This window comes from Anser brachyrhynchus, assembly GCF_964034855.1.
Source record: "Anser brachyrhynchus genome assembly, chromosome: 5".
Taxonomy (NCBI): domain Eukaryota; kingdom Metazoa; phylum Chordata; class Aves; order Anseriformes; family Anatidae; genus Anser; species Anser brachyrhynchus.
The window spans coordinates 5,149,323-5,168,640 of NC_137699.1; the positions used below are offsets into that span (position 1 = coordinate 5,149,323).

Consider the following 19,318-nt stretch of genomic DNA (forward strand, 5'->3'; position numbering starts at 1 on the left):
CCTTGAAGCATAGTGTCCGAAATGTAAGGAATTCATTTCCATCAAGGCTTTGTCCTGTCAGCCATGAATTCCCAATCGCTCTCAATTGCTACCCCTGACAGCAAATACAGGAAGAAAGCACGCACTAGAGCTGAGAGGTATAAACTGCAATCTTGATCTAGATTTCAGAAAACCAACACGTGTTTCTTTACTGCTAAGCAAGAGCTCAGGAGGAAGCTAAACAACTCTTCACTGTGGCCAAAGGTTCCCAATTGATTCACGAGCGACTACGCACAGCTGGCACCGTGCCTGTCAGAGACAGAGCCCTGACCTGCAGAACTACCGCGGCGAATCCCCGGCTGCACACCCACAACCACCGGCAGGTTGCTGCATCGCCAGGTCCCGTGTCCTCAACCAGACCATCCTGCCCTGCAGCTGGCTCGATGAGTCCACAGCAGCTCGCAGAACGAGCGAGGAAAATGCCTCTTGCTGACAATAAAACATCTGGATGTCTTCTGGGGCAGAAGGGGAGTATCTGGGCTGGAAGTGAACCTAGTGCAATTCATGAAACCTCACAGACACAAATCCATTGACGGTGACGGAGACAGGAGAGGGTACGTACCCTCCTTATGACCCTGCCTTCCTCTCCAACAGCAGCTCCAGCTGAACCAACAGCCACAAGTAACCTGCAACTGGAAACTAATTTCCAAGTTTAACCTGATTGTTACCAACAGACGGAGGTGCGCAGACCTCACGCTGTACCTGTGCACATGAACAGCTCCTACTGCGTGTCTCGGAAGTCTGACCTACCTCCTGGTGACTCATTAAGCTCTGGGAGGATGCTCTCATCCCCACTGCCAGCAGGAAGGGCTGTCCTCCATCACCGGGATCACCCCTTATCCTCCCCGCGACCTTTACTCCGGGTACAGAGCAAACACCGTCTGGCCACACAGCCTTGCTGGTTACCAGCCATCCATCACCTGCCAGCAGAGCAGAACAGACAGACTGCTGTTGCTGGAAAGCAAGGGGTTCAGGGCCAAGGCACAGCTGCAGCAGCAGGCACCAGTGACACAGCATTTCATCAGTCGAGTCTGTTCAGCCTGGCTTTGGAAGGAGGTGGCTGAAGGACTCGGCACCGCTTCCCCCAGCACTGCAGCGCACACAGAGCCCAAGGGCTGCCGCCTGCAATGCGCCGCGGGAGCGCAGGTCGGGTATAGCAGCCTGGCACAGAAAGGCTGCAGCACTCGCGCGCCTGAAAGCCAGGGCTATCTGCACTGCAAGGCTGAGAATCCGTGCCAGCACTGTGGCTGGCCAGAAAAAGGGGAGAGAATTCCAAAACAAATCAAGCAAAAATGAACAAAAACCCCTAAAGCAGCCCAAACCAAACCAGAACCCCACCCCGTTCCTTGCAGAACTTCACCAAAACTGACTGATCTGTGCAAGACTTCCAAACAGCTCTGGGTGGCAACGATTTGTAAGACATGTACCAGGTACTGACCATCTTCAAATACCATTTGGGAGTGAGCATTCCATTTTCTGGGTACTGCACTTAAAAAAGAAGAGTATAAATCCTGCGTGCTGTAGATTCAGCAGGTATTCCACATTTCTGTTCAAAGAGAGTTACAGAATCAAATTCCATTCTCTTGCTGCATGAAGTAATTCCTGATTCTTTCATCACAAATAACTCTTCTAAATAACAACAACATTAAAACAAACCCATTTCTGAAGGCATTATTATATACACATATACATAAATAAATAAATAAACAAACCAGCACCTGAAATGGGATTCTTACATAAAAATAAGTTATACTGGATCGAGATGAAAACTTACCTCCAGGTGACATTAAAATATTGAACAGAAAACAAGGAAAATAATTGAATAAAAAAATGAGTCAGAAAGAAACTTTAAAGGAATAATTTTCTAATAAAAGCTAATATTTATATGTAATATTTAACTGAGTATGGATGCATGCAAATTGCATTGAAGTGATTAAATAAATACAGTCACCAGGAACATATGTAGAAGCCAGAACGCTGATATTACAGCAGCTTTTAAAATAACTTGTCATTTAGAAGACAGCCCTTGGTTTCTCTCTCCCATGACCCAAATGAATTTTAATTTATTTGAGCTACCAGAATGTAGTAAGTTTGTCTCTCCAACAGCTACAACTCTCATTAATACAAACTAAACAGACGCCTACTTAATGGCATCCAAACGTTGCTTTGCTACCCCTGCACGAAGCTGCAGAGTATCTGCTGGACCTCTCCCAGGACTGCAAATAAGGCAGGCCGAGTCTATCTTTGGGCGTCAGGGTAAATCAGACAAAGTCCTGTAAACCAGAGAACTGTCACACAGCATCCTTTTTATCTGCAAGGAATTTTATGGTAACAGCCCAGGTAAATTCATATCTATACGGATGACCTATTCATAATTCTTACCAACAAATCAACTGTGGCTAATGCCTTGACAATTGTTCAAATGAAATAGCAGCTTATTGAAAAGTCTTACAGAGACAAATGAAACACTGGTGTTTCACTTCAAAGTCTGCAGTTTCTTTAATTTGGCATGGCTCAAAAGTGTAAGAGTAAAAAGAAACCGTAGGGTGTACAAACTCCTGAGGTCAGGGTGATAAATGAAAGCACTTCCAAAATAAGCTCTCCTAATTAAGGCGTCTAAGCCAGAGCTGGCTTGCATTCAGTTAATATCACTGTTACAAGTAATCTGAAATATTCTTGATAAACTATTTTTAGTATTGACTCCAGCATATTAAAATCAGTTCAAGGTCGTTATGGAATGAAAAAAAAATAAAGTTCAGACATGGGATGGATAGCAAATTCATCACTAAACCCGCAAAAAAAAATTTGAGAACTCTATATTTAAATCAGTTCAAGGTTAAATGTTTGTTTGTAACCATTGTCTTAATGCATTATAATCTGAGCAGTAAAAAAGAAAGAAACCAAGCATATCGTTCGGTTCTTGCACTACATCCACGGAGTTCTACTTATTTGTCCCTACAGGCACACCTGGACTGCTAAAGGCAGGGTGGGTGCCTTTTGGTTATACGACAGAAATGCTGTATAAGAAGTTTTAATAAAGCTTTTGTCACCCCAGCTTCCTTGAAGAAATATTTCATTTGCTTAATTAGACAGATGGTGCTTTTTACTGTACTTATATTTATTCAATACGCTCAAGAATTTTAATTTGCTTAGCCTAACTTTTTTATTTGCTAGGTCAATTCATGTGCCTCTAAATGGCAATTGGGCACTACAGACTGAACAAGATAAATCTATTCCATTCTCTGAAATTCAAATATTCATACTAGTCTTTTTAAACATTCAGCTGTTTAAACGCCCCATTCTGTATTGGTGTAAAAACTTATTTCATTTATTTAACTTTGGCATACGTCACTTTGATATCAGGAAAAAAATAATGCTAAGGAATCCTTTTAATTCAGTTATGCTATTTTTGTTTCCATTATTATACACTACCTTGAAACGGAAGAAATTAAGCTTAAGCATGAAATCATACAACGTACAATACACATTTTAATCACAGTCAGGCTGTTAAGGACCGAATGGGCTGCACAGAACTCTGCAAGAACTGGGATTTACGGAAAGCCAAACAATGAAATACCTCCAGGCACCCTAACTTCCAAACTTGGATGGCAGTGTGCAAAAGAAGAAAGGCACATGCTTTCCGAGGACACAAAATGCAGTTCTATGCAAAATAAAGCACACAGCCAGGATGTCCCTTAAACCATACGCTGACATACATACACAAATAAAATAATTGATTATATTTTGATCATCTTCTCAAGCCTGTGAAATTATTCATGCTTACAATACCTCGGTAACCTCAGATGCTTCACCAAAAAAGCTTTATTTTCCTTCTTAAAAACTACAAGGATAAAAATGCAAAAGTAGACTCAAACCTGGATAATAACATCTCTGACCTACCACCGTAAGAAATAGCTAGATATTTTCTGAGATAGGGCATGATTTCATTCATAACTCAGCTTCTGATTTCTAGAGCAACCTAATTACTTCAGAAGGCATTACAAATACTTCCAATCTTCATCCCTCCTAATAAAATCTATTTAAACACTTTTGAAATAATGACAATATTTATTCACTTTGATAAGAATTAATCATCGATTTGAAGGCAAAGTCCACAATAACGAAGAAACGATCCTACCCTTCGCATCGGGGTCCTTCACAAACGTGGAATGTAAGCACAGGGAGAGACTGGATGCTAACAGTATGTGCCAGGAGTGTCCAGCACTCATCGCCATAATTATTTCAGATAACAGCACTCAACTTCCAGGCAGGTATTCTAATCACAAAACAAACTTTGAAAAACGTGGCACTAAATCAACACCGTGCTTTTAAAGTTACAGCATGGAAAAGCCCAAAGAGTTAGCTAGAGATCAGTACAAACCCCATACATTATCTGAGGCATTCGGTACACAAAACGCAGGAAAAAATAGAGGGTTTCAAACAAAGCATTACAATCTATTTGCAAGGGCTGAACACCAATACATACCTGAGATAATATTTTTGCATAGCAGTGTTTACAGACCATCAGCTTCAGTCAGCCATTAACCATTCTCATGATTAAGCCCGAAGCATTCAAAAGTATTCAAAAGTGAAGCACGGTCATTAAAAAGGACCATGCTTCCTCTCTCCCCATTTGCTGAAAAATTCATTAACGCCACCACTGCCCTCCCTCTGCCTAGGGAAGAAAGAAAGGGGAGGGACGAAGCCCAGAGCAGAGACTGCCCAACTCACTGCAGTCGCTATTTCCCCCCAACAGGCCAGCTGCACGCAGACAGAGGACTAAAGGTGCTTTGGTTCTGTAGGTTAAGAGAAACGAAAGGTAATCAGCTCACATGATGTAACCGACATAAATTTGTACATTTCATGTTAGCTGATTTTGCACTGACGGTAGAACCACTCACTGCTGGAGATCCACTTTCTGTTTGAAGATAAAGGAAATTAATTTCAATACCAAAGAAACTATAATCAAGATGTTATGTCCCAGATAGTTCCCAACCCCAGGAAACGGATGTTTTAATAGAGTTTCATTATTTGGATTTGTTACGTTAGGCCTTGTTCACACTTTTCTCGCGGTGATGACAGCAGCTTTGCAAAATTACATTTGCGAACGATCGCTTTCTGGGTTTCATCCCATCTAGAACGAGTTAATCATCTTGTTATGCAAAGCCAAATTAAATATCATCTTTGAAGAAAATATCCCTCCTCGGATCAATTCCTCTAAGCAGAGCAGAAACAGTTATTGCAGGCATGATTTTAATGCGTGTTCTTCTGAAACTGGAGCACTTGGGGATGGGTGGGTTGAATCCATAAATTTCTCCTCAGACATGAATTCAAAATCGCTTCAATTTTGCAAGATATTCAATTTGTTGAAAGAGCCTTGACATGTCCCATTGACTCCTACTTTAAAGTAACTAAATTATCAGGAGTTGTTACGCTTTGTTTCAAAACTGCCTTCAGGACTGGTCCGATCACTTCAACCTGCTCCTAAGTTTTCTGGAACAAACTTCCTCACAGACCAAACCAAAAAACTCACCCTAACTGCTCTTGGTAGCCAAGTCTCAACAACACCTGGCATTAAGATAATTATCTAGCGTTTCGTGCTAATTGAAGTAGGCCACGCTGCTTCTATTAAATTTGCCTTAAAGCTCTTCCTACTACAGCCAGCTGCAAGAAAAGTTGTGCCTTTTTTCTCCAAAAAGTTGTTCGTGTAATATTATACATTATGCAGCCCACTTTCTCTGAGAGACTCAACACGCACTCTGCCAGTTCCAACACAGTGCGGAAGATGTGTTTAGGATGAATTCAGCTATGCTGCAGGTGCGGAGCGCAGCCTCTGTGCAAGTGCCGCTGTTCCTGGCAGCACAAGCGCCGTACTTACCGTGTGCGGGAGGTGAAGCGGGCAGGGGCCCGCACGGTATAAATTTTTTCAGTATAAAATTGAAAGACGTCTGTCTTTATAGCATAAGCATATATTTGCTACAGTTACATACAGTTTATTTTTTTAAATAAAAGTGTTTTGACTGCAATAAAATGTGATGTAAAAAATAAAAGGCGAAACTACCATGCTCTTTTTCTTAAGGGAAACGATAAAAAATCTGGAGAACTGCAAGGCTTCTGTTTCCCTTCCAGGTCACCAAATATACATGGTGAGAAATTAAACTTTTCTCTAAGCTTTTATTTTACTCCTCACTGCAGGATCAAAAACTTCAAAGTTTGGAAATACTCCCATTACTTCTTATTTACCTAATAAACGAGATATGCAAATCCATGCAAAGAAGCAGTTCCAGGAGTAAACGCTACACAAGTGGCTCCATTAACACCGACCAGACGACGGGATCTAGGAAAGCTACAGTCCATCATAGCTCAACACTTGTTTTTAATTACTTTACATTTCATTGCAAGTGCTCATGAAGTTTACAAACTAATACCGATCTCTGCTTAGTATGAACTATTTTAAGCTGGAATCATCATGTTAATTAGTCAACAGTACCTTATCTTTGCTTTGAAATAAAATTTACATAATGTTACATCAGCAAACATGTCCCAGACAGTCCTTCCTAGGGGTGCATTAAAAATAGAAACAAGCACACAAAGGGCTTAGAGCAACATCAGAAAGAAGCTGCTCTATCTTGGCTGCACGGTGCTGACAAACTCTCACTCTTCTGCTTTATACAAAAGTCTCACTGATTACCTGCATGACCTGACACCAGTTCCCACATTGTTTTTTCCCACAAACTGCACGAGGTGGAAGAGGACGAATTTTTTCCTGTGGTGCCCCAGCTACATGTGACTGCTGAAATCCTGGTTTCCCATCCTTCCAGCCACTTTTCAGAACCTGCCGTAGATGCTTTCTCCACACTGAGCTATCAGAAAAATTAATTCCCACAAGCCCTGACTACAAGGAATTCTTTTTTTTTTCCTATAGGAATTTTTCATCAATACACCTGCCAAGAGATGTTTTTTAGATTGCCCTATCCAATTATTTTAGATATTCAAGCAACCACTTCCCATCCTTGAGGCTCCCAGCTCTCCCTGTCACAACCTTCCCACCCTGGTCAATCACTCATTTTTGTTCTGCTCCCTTTTCAGACATTCCTTGTCATCTCCACGATAATTTCTTTGCTGCTGCTTCTGTCCCTGACACCTTCAGAATTTGGGATCCATTTACCACACGAAGTCTGCTCATCATATTCAGGCATTTGCAAAAAAACAAAGTTGTTTTGCTGTGTGTTTGTTTGTTTAATATGTAAGACTAAGAAATCCTGGCCCTGCCTAATGGAAGCATTTCTTCTCAACTGGCCTAGAAGTTTGTATTTTTACCATTCTTCAAAAATCATAATCATCTCATTACCTAGAAGTACACATTGTTTTAATGTCAATTTTTAATTCTAAAAGGGAATGGTTGATAAATATACTACCAAAATCACACAGAGCAGGACCACCTCCGCCTCAAACAAGTGAGCACTCTTTTCCCCCCGCATTTAAATTCAACAAATTAAAGATCTCAAACTTACTTCAAGGCTCCTCTATTACACTTCAGTGGTTTTCTCACTTAAAAAGGGGGAAAGGGAGATAGATTAGTCTTCAAACTAGGACGATGAAAAAAGCAATACAACTGCATCAGCTTTTATGCTTTATAAGTTAATAGAAGGGAACATTAAACTATGGCATCTGTGATACTGATGTCCCCTAAAAAGAAAGGAACAAGATCATATATAAGATGCATGTGATGATTTGTGGACCTGTCTTCCAATTTGGCTGTGTCATCCAGAAAAGAATGTACAAAAAGAAGGAAGCACCAACAAGCTAAACTGCTTTTCTGCATAGAGAAAAACCTTGAAGCCACATGAAGCCTCGTGAAAAGCTTGCATAAGTTTTATGCTTTTGGCAAAGGAAGAAAAATTATGCAAGAAACTCAAAATTATAATGGCTCTAGAAGTACTTAAAAACAAACAAAAAACCTCCAGAGGACTTCTCTAGACCCAAGGTAACGTTTCCCACACACATGGTAAACATTTGGTGCTATAGAGAAATTACAGATGGAATACCAGAGACCCTGTAATCTATTACTCTCTAAGATCCTACAAAAGACTTGAAATTTTGATTTATTCCCGAGTCAGTTTTGTGAAAAACATCCTAAAGACAAAATCATTCCCAGTTTATTTTTGTTCCAACAAACAAATTTTGCCATCTAACATAGAGAGAACCACTGTAATCCCATTAAAGGAGCTTCCAAGTGGTTGTTCAGATTAAACATACGTCATAAACTTCACATCATAAATGATGGGTTATTTTATATGATTTTTCCTTCTGCATTGCAGGCTAAAAGCAGCATAATGGATCCAGAATGCTACAGAAGGTGTCCTATGCTTTTTTCTTCTAAATTTCAGACGAAAAGTATACTGCAGGCTTCACTGGATATCTTTAAAAAAAAAAATCACCAAAAGTGCAGAAATCCAAACACCAGAGCTGCCCAGATTCACTTTTACATTTTACCTTGTATTTTCCAAATGCTGGTGCTTGAAATATTTTTAAAGATTTTTTTTTAATTAATTTAATTATCCAAGATATGCTCTTAATTCTGTAGGCATACTCAAAGAAACTTAAAAGGAGCTTCACCAGTCTTGTCTTAAAACTGCTTAAATAATGAATGAGAACCGCATGGTAGAAGCAGCTACTTGTAATACATTTCCTCATGATGGCAGCACAAACCATTCTGATCAAGTGTTAAGTGACAATACGCATTGCTATTCGTACAAAACAGTGAGATCCCAGCTGCTCTGGAGCGAGCCATCGCTGCTGTTCATTTTTCCCCCCTTCACATTAGCATTCCTACACTACTTCACAGTCTTCTTATTTGGTTCCCAGAGTTTCATAGGAGAACTATACTACTTCACACGTATAATTTTTCAAGAAGTACCACACTAATGAGTATTTAGACAAGTGATATATAATTTTATATATAATAATAATTTTATATATAATAATAAAATAATAATTATGCACCTACCCCATACGCTCAGATTGTGTATCATTTCCATACTCCATACATTTTGAAAAGATGATGACAACTGCAGAATCTACGCGGTGGCCTGAGTCCCTGAGTTGAGGCTTCACTCAAGATCTATGAAATTCTTGCAAAGAACAATTTTCCAAGAAGTTTTGTTTGTTCTTAGTGTTCTTCTCATCCCCTTTACAAAGACGACAATACCATGGCTTCAAAGACTCCACAGTTTTCTTAGAAGGAACAGTAATTTTAAAACTGCCAGGACAGCTGTAAGGATTGTGAAAGTCTTACTTCGTATATTTCTGGCCTTTCACAGTGTATAAATGACAAAAATCTACAACAAAGCCAGTTGTACTATTTTATAAGCTATGAAATCAACAAGTTCAAAATCTGCATAGATTTCAGTTTATAAGTAAGTTGTATCAATTAAGTCTATACTGATTAACAGCAGGTTTGAGATTAAAAGGATCACCATGCTTGGAAAAACTTGGTTTAAAGGCTCCTACGAGTGCATTCACACTTTTCAGACTGTGCTGCAATTGAGGCATTGCTGCAGCCAGCACCTCCAAACGCTCATTGCCTCACTCCTGGAAAGGCCAACGTCCCCCTCCGAACAGCCACTGCAACTGCCCACGTACCTGTTCTTTGGTCCAGTCCCATCAAAATCATCTTAGTTTTTGAAAACTATGCTGGAGAGCATAAGGTAGGCCAGCCCACTGACAGACCAGGTTAGGAAGAGACCACATAATGCCTCTATGCTGGCAGACCCACAGGGACAGTTAACTCTCAGCGGAGAGCAGACAGGCGAGCAAGGAGTGCCAAAAGTCCGAGTGCAATGCCGTCACAACCTCCTGCTCAACTGCAAGAGTTTTGTCCCTGTACATGGCCTTTAAAAACGCACTAAGCCCTTCACTCTTTTCTCTTCGAGAACACCTACACAGAATTGAAACATCAGAAGTGCATCTTTATTTATTTCTTATTCACTTCATGTTCCCTGCTTCAATTTACCTAAGAACCTTATCGATTTGCAGTTTTACACCATCTCCTATTAGTCACCCGCTGCTTAAAGGAAGAAATCTTGAGATTCCATCAAAGTGAAGATAAACTGCCACTTGCCCTTTTCCTAGATGTTAGCGAAGACTGAAAGAACAAACATCCAGAAGGAAAGGGGAAAAAGAAAACAACAACAACAACACTGTTTTTGATAAAACAGAAGCTGCAAGAAACATAAATGAAGGTTTTTAACCCATAAAATGCAGAACAGATATGCTAGAAGGTTAACGTGCAGTATGTTTTGGCATACTGCATGCACTCTGCGTGCCTTGGCAGTCCCAGTGACACGGTGCTTCTGGACAGAGCAAAGAAACGTGCATGCACACCAACACCAGCCAAAAGCAGCAGCAAAGGTTTTCTGGATGTAGTTAAACTTTTCTTAACCACGTCTTGGCAATTCTACCTCCGCTAAGGTAAGAAGGATGGTTAACAACAATTTTCTCAAATCTTCTCAAATCAGACTCAGATTACACTGAATGGAAAGACTGACCCTATCTTAATTTGAGGGTTTACAATAAGAAGATTAAAACAAACCAGCAGCATCCTTGTTTTTAAGCAATATACTCGCTGCATAGCAAACAGACACTTACCACATCAAAGACAAAGTAGCTGCAAAGTCAAAGCCCATCTCCTGAACGTTTATGGTTTCTAACAGAATTATTATTCCTCCAGAAACCTCACGTTTTCTTCCTCCCCGTACACCTAGCCTGGCCAAGACAGAAACAGGGCTTTACCACATTTCCTCTGCTAGCAGGGTTTTTCAATGAGCAGCACAGGCTAGGAACAGCTGGAGCTCCGGAGAAGGATTGCCTCATTACAAGCAGCCAGAATCAGAACAGGGTAGAGGAAAAAATCAAGCTCTTCATCTAAAAGAAAATTTACTAGGTTTAAAACTGTTACATACATTTGTGTGTATTACTATGTAACAATGACAATGTAATAGCAAGAGTCCTGCAGTTTGTTGTTCTTTTAAGTACTGTTTGGTTTAAGAAACATGATGAGGTCAGCTGAGGTTATATAAAATAATTACCCAGAAGCTATTAGAAACCATGACTTCCACCATTTTCAACAAGTCAATTCTTCAAACATATAATGAAATAGTCATGGCCATGTTGAGATAGAAAAGCCTAAAATCAACTTAAAAGAAGCGGGAGTAACTGCACGACGGCTTGTCTATTCGGGGCAAGGAGGGGGGTGGGGTGAATCTGATAAAAAGGCAAACTGGGCAAGACAAACTTTCATTCCCAAGTTATTTTTCACTCCAGTCTTGTATCCCGCTGTTACAGATTAGCAGATTTTTTTTATTTTTTTTTAATAGAGGTGGAAGTGTGTAATTAATATAGCACAAAGAAATTTTGTTACTTATCGAACAAAGAGTTCCGTATGAAGGACGTAATTCAACCGCAACTTTAAGTAAAAGAAATGTGCAGGCTTAAAAAGCAAGGGAAATACAACATTCAAAATTAGATCCAAAGCATGAGCTAACAACTGAACTAGATAAATGCAGAGACGATACCTAATGTACATCCAACAATACGCTGCTCTGTAAGCAGCAGGCACCCTAGCATTGGACATAGAAGTGAAAAAGACAAAACTCAATGCCAGTGTACATCATGACAGGTACTTCCAGAAAAGACAAGGAAATATTTTAAAGAGTCTTCAAGTCTTGCTGAAACACAGTTGATCGGGTATATCATGTGCCATTCTTGATCATCCAGATTTAGAAAATGTCAAACAGGAGCACGTAAAAAGAAGGACTTGGCGTATCTGGTGTGACCCCGAGTGGCTGACGGGGAATACGGCCAGGCACCGCATCGCCCCGACGTCCCCACGCAGACGTGGCCACGCTGCCGGGGCCGAGAACCGCTGCCTCCGGCCGGTGCTGCGCTACACCAGCTGGGCCTTGGTCGACCCACTGCACGCGGAAGACAAGCGTTAACACGCACCTCGTTCAGCCCCTTATTTTGTAGGGTGTAGGGCTGCTCTGTTTGAAAACAAACCGACCAACACAAATACCAGAGGAGGGAAAGTTGCCTACATCACACAGCAGGGATGGCAGGAGACCAACAGATGCTAGATTGCCACGAGTCGGTACAAGCCAGCACTTAGAAATGAAGAAATTTTGGGAATGCTGTTCTAACACAATCCGGTAGGTACAGGAAAATAGAAACAAACAAACACTCTCACCCTTCCAAGGGAAAACAAAACAAGACAGATGCCAGTTAATCAGTCCGCGAGGGAGTTTAAATGATGTGGTGAAAATCAGAGAGCTCGACTGAGTCAGTAGGTGCTTGCAGACACCAGCCTCTTGTCTGCAAATACTAGAAACAAAAGCTAACTCATGTAGTTACTCGTATTTCATAACACCACTCATGCAAAGAATTCATGACTGTTCATTAAGAATATAAATATTTTGGATCCTCTTATATCTCTGAAGCCACAAAACTTCTCAAAATGCGCAAACACCTACTTGCGGACCTGCGAGCGCGCGCTTCAGCAAGTGAAATCCACGCAGCTGCAGTATTATGGGACTGGTAAGTGCAGAGAGAGAAACCCAGCTGCAATTTTAGCGGTTTTGAACCAACAGCCATCAGATAAGCCAGACAGTCGGTCGTGGCTTTGCTTCCAGCACAACGAGCCAGCACTGCTGTCTTGCTGCATAACCAGTAGTAGAAACTAGTCCATCCGAAGGCAGAGGGCACAGTGCTTAAGTAACATTTTGCTGAATAAATATCAGCATAAGAAGTGAGGAGAAATAAAAGAAATGCGCGATGCACGGTACCTATGCTGAGTGTAAGTAGGTTAGATACTGCATAAATTCGCAACACCAGAAATGCAGACAGGCAAAAATCAGCAAGCAGAATGAAGAAAAACTCTGAATTTCTCTCATTTGCAAAGACGGAACCAAAGCTTTAGCATTGTCATATACTAAGATTACAGATTAACCCAGTTTGCATTACATGCCACTATTACAATCACAGAACAGAAACACTAAAAATGTCCCAGTATTCAGGTGGGGGCAGCCTAGACTACTCCCCCAGAAGTTAGTCTCAGTATAAGATCTTGTTTATTTTCCACTCCCCTGACCTTTCTGCGTGAGCACCACCATCCCACGTACCCGCCACGGTCAGCAGAGAATGACAGAAGTCCCGTAAGCGCCTTCCCAGCTGTTAGACCTCAGGCAGCCAGCACCGTAACAAAATGAACAGACAACCCATGAGAAGAAGTGACTGGATCCAACTTTTACTGGAAAAGTGATAATGTTCATTTACTTCAGGCACCTCAGTTAAAATAGCTTTAGCAGAAATAGATCAAAACTAGGATATTTTTTTTCCTGAGTTCTGGTTATATTAATCAAAACTACTCAAAGCAGGAACACCACGTAACCGCACTGCAACCTTAGATGCAGCAGCAGCAGCATCCTATTTAACCAGCGTACACAAGCAAGCTCAGGCAGGATAAAAGCTTAAGTGAAAGGGGGAAATATTTTTATTTTAAAAGTCTTTCATTAGTACATAACCATACTTCATTCTGCAAAATCTGTATCCTTTTGTTGAAAAGTTGCCTTCTGTACAAGTTTAAATACACTGCTGTGCCTGTACCCTGGTTAAAAAGAATGCCGACCTGTCGGAACACAGGAATCTTAAAGAATCACATGCAGGAGCGTGAACCTATTTCACTTCATGCAGAAACCCAGCTAGAGCCATTCCTCCACTTGGTAGAGGAGCCAAGGGATGACAAAAAAAGTTCAATGTCCTTTCTAACTTTTCCATTGCAGCTTATCTCGTGTCTGTCTTTGCATTGTCTAAGTGAGCCAGTACAATCCCTATCCGTGATCTGAAAAGGCTCAAGAAATGGCATAATCGTTTCTGAAATGAAGTCAATTCCAAGATTTGAATTAAACCCTAAGAGACAGAGCAAAAAGCTTAGCTTTTCGCACAGTAATATCACCTAGCCACCCACTTATAGGCTACTGAAGGCCACTGGTAACCCCAAGTGCACAGCAAGCACCCTGACAACTGATTTCCCAAGAACTGTTTCATAAAAGAATGAGATTTTTTTCCTTTCTTACAGCACAACAGTCTAAAATTCCAGTTCTCAGCTTTTCAAAATAATTTAGTAGCTTGCTGCAGGTTCATTTTAACAGAGATCTCTTTTGCAGACAATTGGTTGGTAATAACCTCTCTTTCCTGTGAAATACAAGAGCGGTGTATAAGATCAACACCTATCTGGACGTCCAAATCTTTATGAGTAAGACACATCCATTTTGTTCATATTGTGCTCATGAACACAGGCAACAACTGACAATACAAACTGAAAAGTAATTAGCATACTTACCAACCACTCTCTGCTCCAACTATGTCTAATTGGATTTTTTTAATTGTTATTTCAAGTTGCAATCAACCTGCAAATATTTCAAACATTTCTAACTGTCAGATCTTACAAATAACATCTAAAATAATCTTTAAAAGGCAAAAATTTTCCATTGAAACAAACAGTTTAAGAAAAGAGGAAGATTTTTCTCTCGGGATAACATGAAACAGATTAATCAATAAGAAAAACTATATACCACTGTCCCTAACAAAGAAACCTTTTACTTGTGTTTGCTCAATGTAGCAGAGACAGGATAAATTTTAGAAAGGACTGGCAACTGCTGGTTTGTTTTAAAGATGAATAAACAGGCTCTTCTCTCTATAGAGCTAAAGGACAACATATCTAGGACCAAGTTTCTATGGCAAAATTTATTACTTGGACTTATCCATGGACTACAGTCAGCCTTTCAGGTATCAGGTTGGTTATTGGCCTTTATCAATGAAAGCCAGCTATTACTGTAGACATCTGTATTATAAATCAAAGAATGAAGAGTGATAATTCTCAAGCCCAAACCCTTTAAAAGTATTTACTGTTGATTGAAGATTGGTGAGTAACATGTTCGTGAAATTCCATCTTCTCTGCCAAATAGCTCTTCTGCAACGTTTATGAAATAGCAAAGCAATATTGAATCGAAGTCTGAAAGCTGTCACTGACATGGTTTGGAGAAATAATATAAATGCAATTTACATGAGTATCCAATCAATTTGGTGAAGCTCAGCTGCATAAATTTAGTACTGCACACTCACTATTTTCACTACAGACAAGATTATGAGAAAGAACCATGTAATCTCACAGCACACCTTGCAAGGAGTAAACAGTCCTTTTGTCATGAAGCTGCTCCTTGACTTCGTTTCTCACTCAAATTACCAACAAATGCCATTGGTAGTCATCACTTAAAACAAGCAATCAGAATATTAATTATTGAGTCAAGAAGAAAGCAGTGACGGAACCACGGTATTTTTATTTGCTTTTGTCTTCTACGGTGCTGCAGAAAAACCACGAGCTCACGTTCAGAAAAAATTTTCAAGTGGAAGCAAAGAGGTTATTACAATCAATAAGCTGATAGAAAGCAGAGTTACCAACAGCATATTTGACATGTGCCTGCATTAGTATCAACATGAATAAGGATTCAAACAATTATCTTTTGATAATGTAGTCAAGAAGCCTCAATAGTATCAAGGACTTAAAGGTTTAAAGGACTTAAAAGTTTAAGCCAGGTATAACTAATTACAATAGTTTCATATTAACTTTTTGCATTCTAAATTAAAATGTAGTTTCAGAGCTTTTTAAAATTATTATTGTTATTTTCCTGGAAAACTTTTTAGATAGCTACGAGCACAACATGCAGACACCAGTGTCCCTGCCAAGCCTCCTGCACAATGATTCCAGGTAGCTTTAGTTCTCTAGGTAAAATATTTAGCAATGCAGTTATATTTGCAGTCTCATAGCTCTTCTACTGGCTCCAGAGTCTTACAGTCCTCTGCTAACCACCATCTCACTAGGACTATTCCCTACTCCACAGCTCAGAGAACATAACTGGGTACAGGAATGAGGGGATGTCAAATGAAACTAAGAATCAAAATAATTTTCGGGGGCAGGAGGGGTCCAACAGACAGGCTTCTTCATTCCATACACAATTAAACTTCAAAACTCTTAAAGGATCTTGTTGATGACACAGTTTGTTTTAATCACAGAAGGAAAACCCACCGAAGCTGAATACACAGCCTCTGTCTTAAACTCTCCTACCCTCCAGCAACTTGCGTTTCAAATTGTAGTGGAAGAATTTTCCCCATCTGTTTGTCCTGTTCTTGCATCCTTTTCCAAGCACCTGGGCCACAGGGAACAGCAGTGTTACACCACAGAACCCTGTCTTTGGCACGACCTGGCACGGCTGTCCTCGTGTGCCTCTTCATGATCCACACCCCAACAGCTGCCCTGCTTGCACCCACTCCTAATTCCCTGCACTCCCTTTTCACGTGAATCCTTCTTCAGGCTAATGCTTCTAGCTCTGCCTGACCCCACAAGAGGAAAAACACTGCCAGGACTTCTCGTGTAGCCTGGGAGAGGAGTGTCTGCCCACCTGCCTTCTGCGCTGGGGCTGGCAGGCAGAAGTGGTAACACCTTATACCGAAGGAGTGCGGAGTTCACTGCTTGTTCCCTGCTCCTGCTTGCCGGCTGGAGAAGAGACAGCTGCTACCTGCCAAGCCACAGGAGCACAGGAAGCTTACCAGCAGGATGTGGGCTCACCTGTACACGCTGTGCTGCTTTCTCATCAGCTTTCCTGGAGGGAGGAGGTTACCAGCTAAAAGCTGGCAGGCCTGAATGCCAAGCATTGAAATGGGTCACAAAACCGTCATTCCTGTGCATAAACGTACGAGACCAGAGATGAGACAGGGACTGCCACCCCCAAACAAAATACTTCAAATAAAGTAAGACACATGAAAAACAGAGCGCGTTTATAAGCAGTGGTACTTCTTCTGAAATGAAATATTCTCAAGGACACTGGATACCAATTAACTGCTACATCAGAGAAAGTCACCTGCTAGTTACTGGTAAATGGATTATTTTTTTCCATATGTAACATTGATATAACTACACTTCCATACATTACAGCAGCAAAGAACTGCCACATAAACAAGACTGCAACATACTCTGTTAATATAAGAAAGTTAAAGGAATGCTTAATTTAGCTACCTCCATCTTTTCTTCAGATGCTATTATTACTACTTCGCAATTTTAAGTACCTCTCTACAAGAATCTTACAATGTATCTGTTTCCATAGAAATGTAACTCAGTGAAGAAAAGAAAAAAAAAAGGACTATTTCAAAACGGCATGCCACTAATTCCTGTATCAGTAGACCCTGAGAAATTAAGCTTTTCCAGCTCCAGAACATTTGGCAATCCTTTAAAAATCCAGAGAACCTATTTTCTTCTGAATCAAGAACATGCAAAAGAAAACTTTGTCAGAAGCATATTAGAAGATAATCTGTTACAAGCTCGCTATGCTAAGGTACTATGTGGGCTAAGATGTAACTTTTTTTTTTTTAATTGCCCTTTAAATGAGCGGTAAGCGTGAGATAATGAGCGTTACTGTAGAGCAGAGGGCAGCAAAGCCTTAAAAGTTCAGGTCATGTTTTAGTTTGCTGGAAAAAGAATATGGTTTTCCCACATCGTGAAGGCATTACAGTGTGTAATGTACAATGTGTTAAAAACTGCTTAGATTCTGAAAATAATTTCTTTAAGTCCACAGTAGTCTTCTTACAGGTAGGTTTTTGTTCTGCTGCTTCAAACTGCTAACAAAGCTCTGGTTGAGCAATGCCTATTTCTTGGCTTAAGAGAGTTTCACAGATGTCCAGTTGGATGTCTCAAACAAGCAATGACATTTTCCTCAGCTAGGAAATACTCCTCAGAAACCCCTCTCCTCCCCCACCACTTTTTTTTTATTCTCTAAATTCTTCATTTCTAATTCTACTCTAACTTGACTGAAGTTCTGCTATAGCATCGCTGACAGTAATGGAGTTCAGTAATAGTAGCTTGACTTAAAAAAACAGCAGGTTTTTGAAAGCTTAAATATTTACTTACAAATATTTTAGCTCCTACACAGGAAAGCACCAAAGAATGTAGATTCCGACAAACACCTCTTACAGAGCTCTCTACCATTCTTCAAACACACACAAAAATCTCTTACACAAAAGCATTCATCTTCCACGTTTGTCAAATATGCAAAGTCCCTTACTTGTGCTATGTTATATAAGCAAACTGAGACAGAACGGCTCAGCACTCCGTGCTCCAGCGCAGTAAGATGCTAAAATTCCTACATCTTGAAGGTTGCTGATTTACCATACTTTTTTATAGCCATTCTTCACAATGCAGAACTAAAGAGGAACCCAAAGCAAGAGCTGACCAAAAGCCAAGCCTACTAAGCCTTCAAAAATTGCTACAAGACACGGTTTTCAACAATACTAGACCAGAGGACAGAGTTGCCATTTAGAGGGCTTCTGACAGGCTGGAAAATATGCTGACGGAAACCTACCACATGCAGCAACAACAAATGCAGGCTCCTGCATCTGGGGTGGGAAAAGTCCACGCTGCAGCAAAGGCTGGAGGCTGCCTGGCTAGAAAGCAGCTTCATACAGGTGGTCCTAGGGGTCCTGGTGAAGAACTTGAACGCTATTTATTTATTGTGTAATTTTCATTCTAGATCTTGACTTCTCCACTACGACAGGGAAAAGTAGAAAAAATACAAACAAAAAAATATGACAGAGTCTACACACCTGATGTTTTATAGAACAAGCGGTATCAAGAAAGCAGGGGGAAAGGGACAGATAACCTTCTGCTCAGAAACACGAAACGCCAAAATAAACTGGTTCGCTGATGAGGACTGACAGGCTCGTGGAAAAAAGCACAGGCTGACAAAAACAATTACAGAAGCCTCAACATGCTTTGCAGACTAGAAGTTCCTTGTCCCCATCTTCCCTGGAAACAGATCTGTCAAAACTAAGTTCCAACAAGGTTCAGCTTCTGTGGTTTCCGAAAGGTCCTTCCTCACGCGCTGAGCTCCTTCGGCGCGCCAGCTGCACTCCCCAGAGCACTAACACACTTGCACTGCTTTCAAGGAGCTCAATGTTCCCATTTGCAACAAAGATGAAGCTTGAGCAGAGAGAAATGCAAAAGTCAAATTACACTATTAATGCTCGTGACCTATCTGAAAGAGGTACAAACAGTGAGCTCTTTGGTGGATGAAGATTTTTAAGTTATTTCTACTTGTAAAATATGATGTCTCTCTAAAACAGGCTCGGATAAGAATTTTTATTACACTTTATTTCAGTACTGCTGTTCTCTCAG

The 19,318-nt window shown here is 40.6% G+C and overlaps 1 protein-coding gene across 12 annotated transcripts in view; it reads right to left on the reverse strand.

Annotated features, from left to right (window-relative positions):
* PLEKHA7 (pleckstrin homology domain containing A7) overlaps positions 1 to 19,318 on the reverse strand; it is a 149,422-nt gene that overhangs the window by 101,712 nt on the left and 28,392 nt on the right. Inside the window, exons 1-2 of one of the 12 annotated variants that reach the window (XM_080595762.1) lie at positions 9,050 to 11,218; positions 7,554 to 7,590 (exon numbers count right to left, since the gene is read on the reverse strand). The exons of 10 other annotated variants lie outside the window; for them this stretch is intronic. In XM_080595762.1, coding sequence (XP_080451888.1) covers positions 7,554 to 7,590; positions 9,050 to 9,080 — 68 coding nt within the window. In that variant the 5' untranslated portion in view covers positions 9,081 to 11,218. Of the gene's footprint in view, positions 1 to 7,553; positions 7,591 to 9,049; positions 11,219 to 19,318 lie in introns of those variants that run through there. One more of the 12 variants, XM_080595763.1, reaches the window with a different exon arrangement.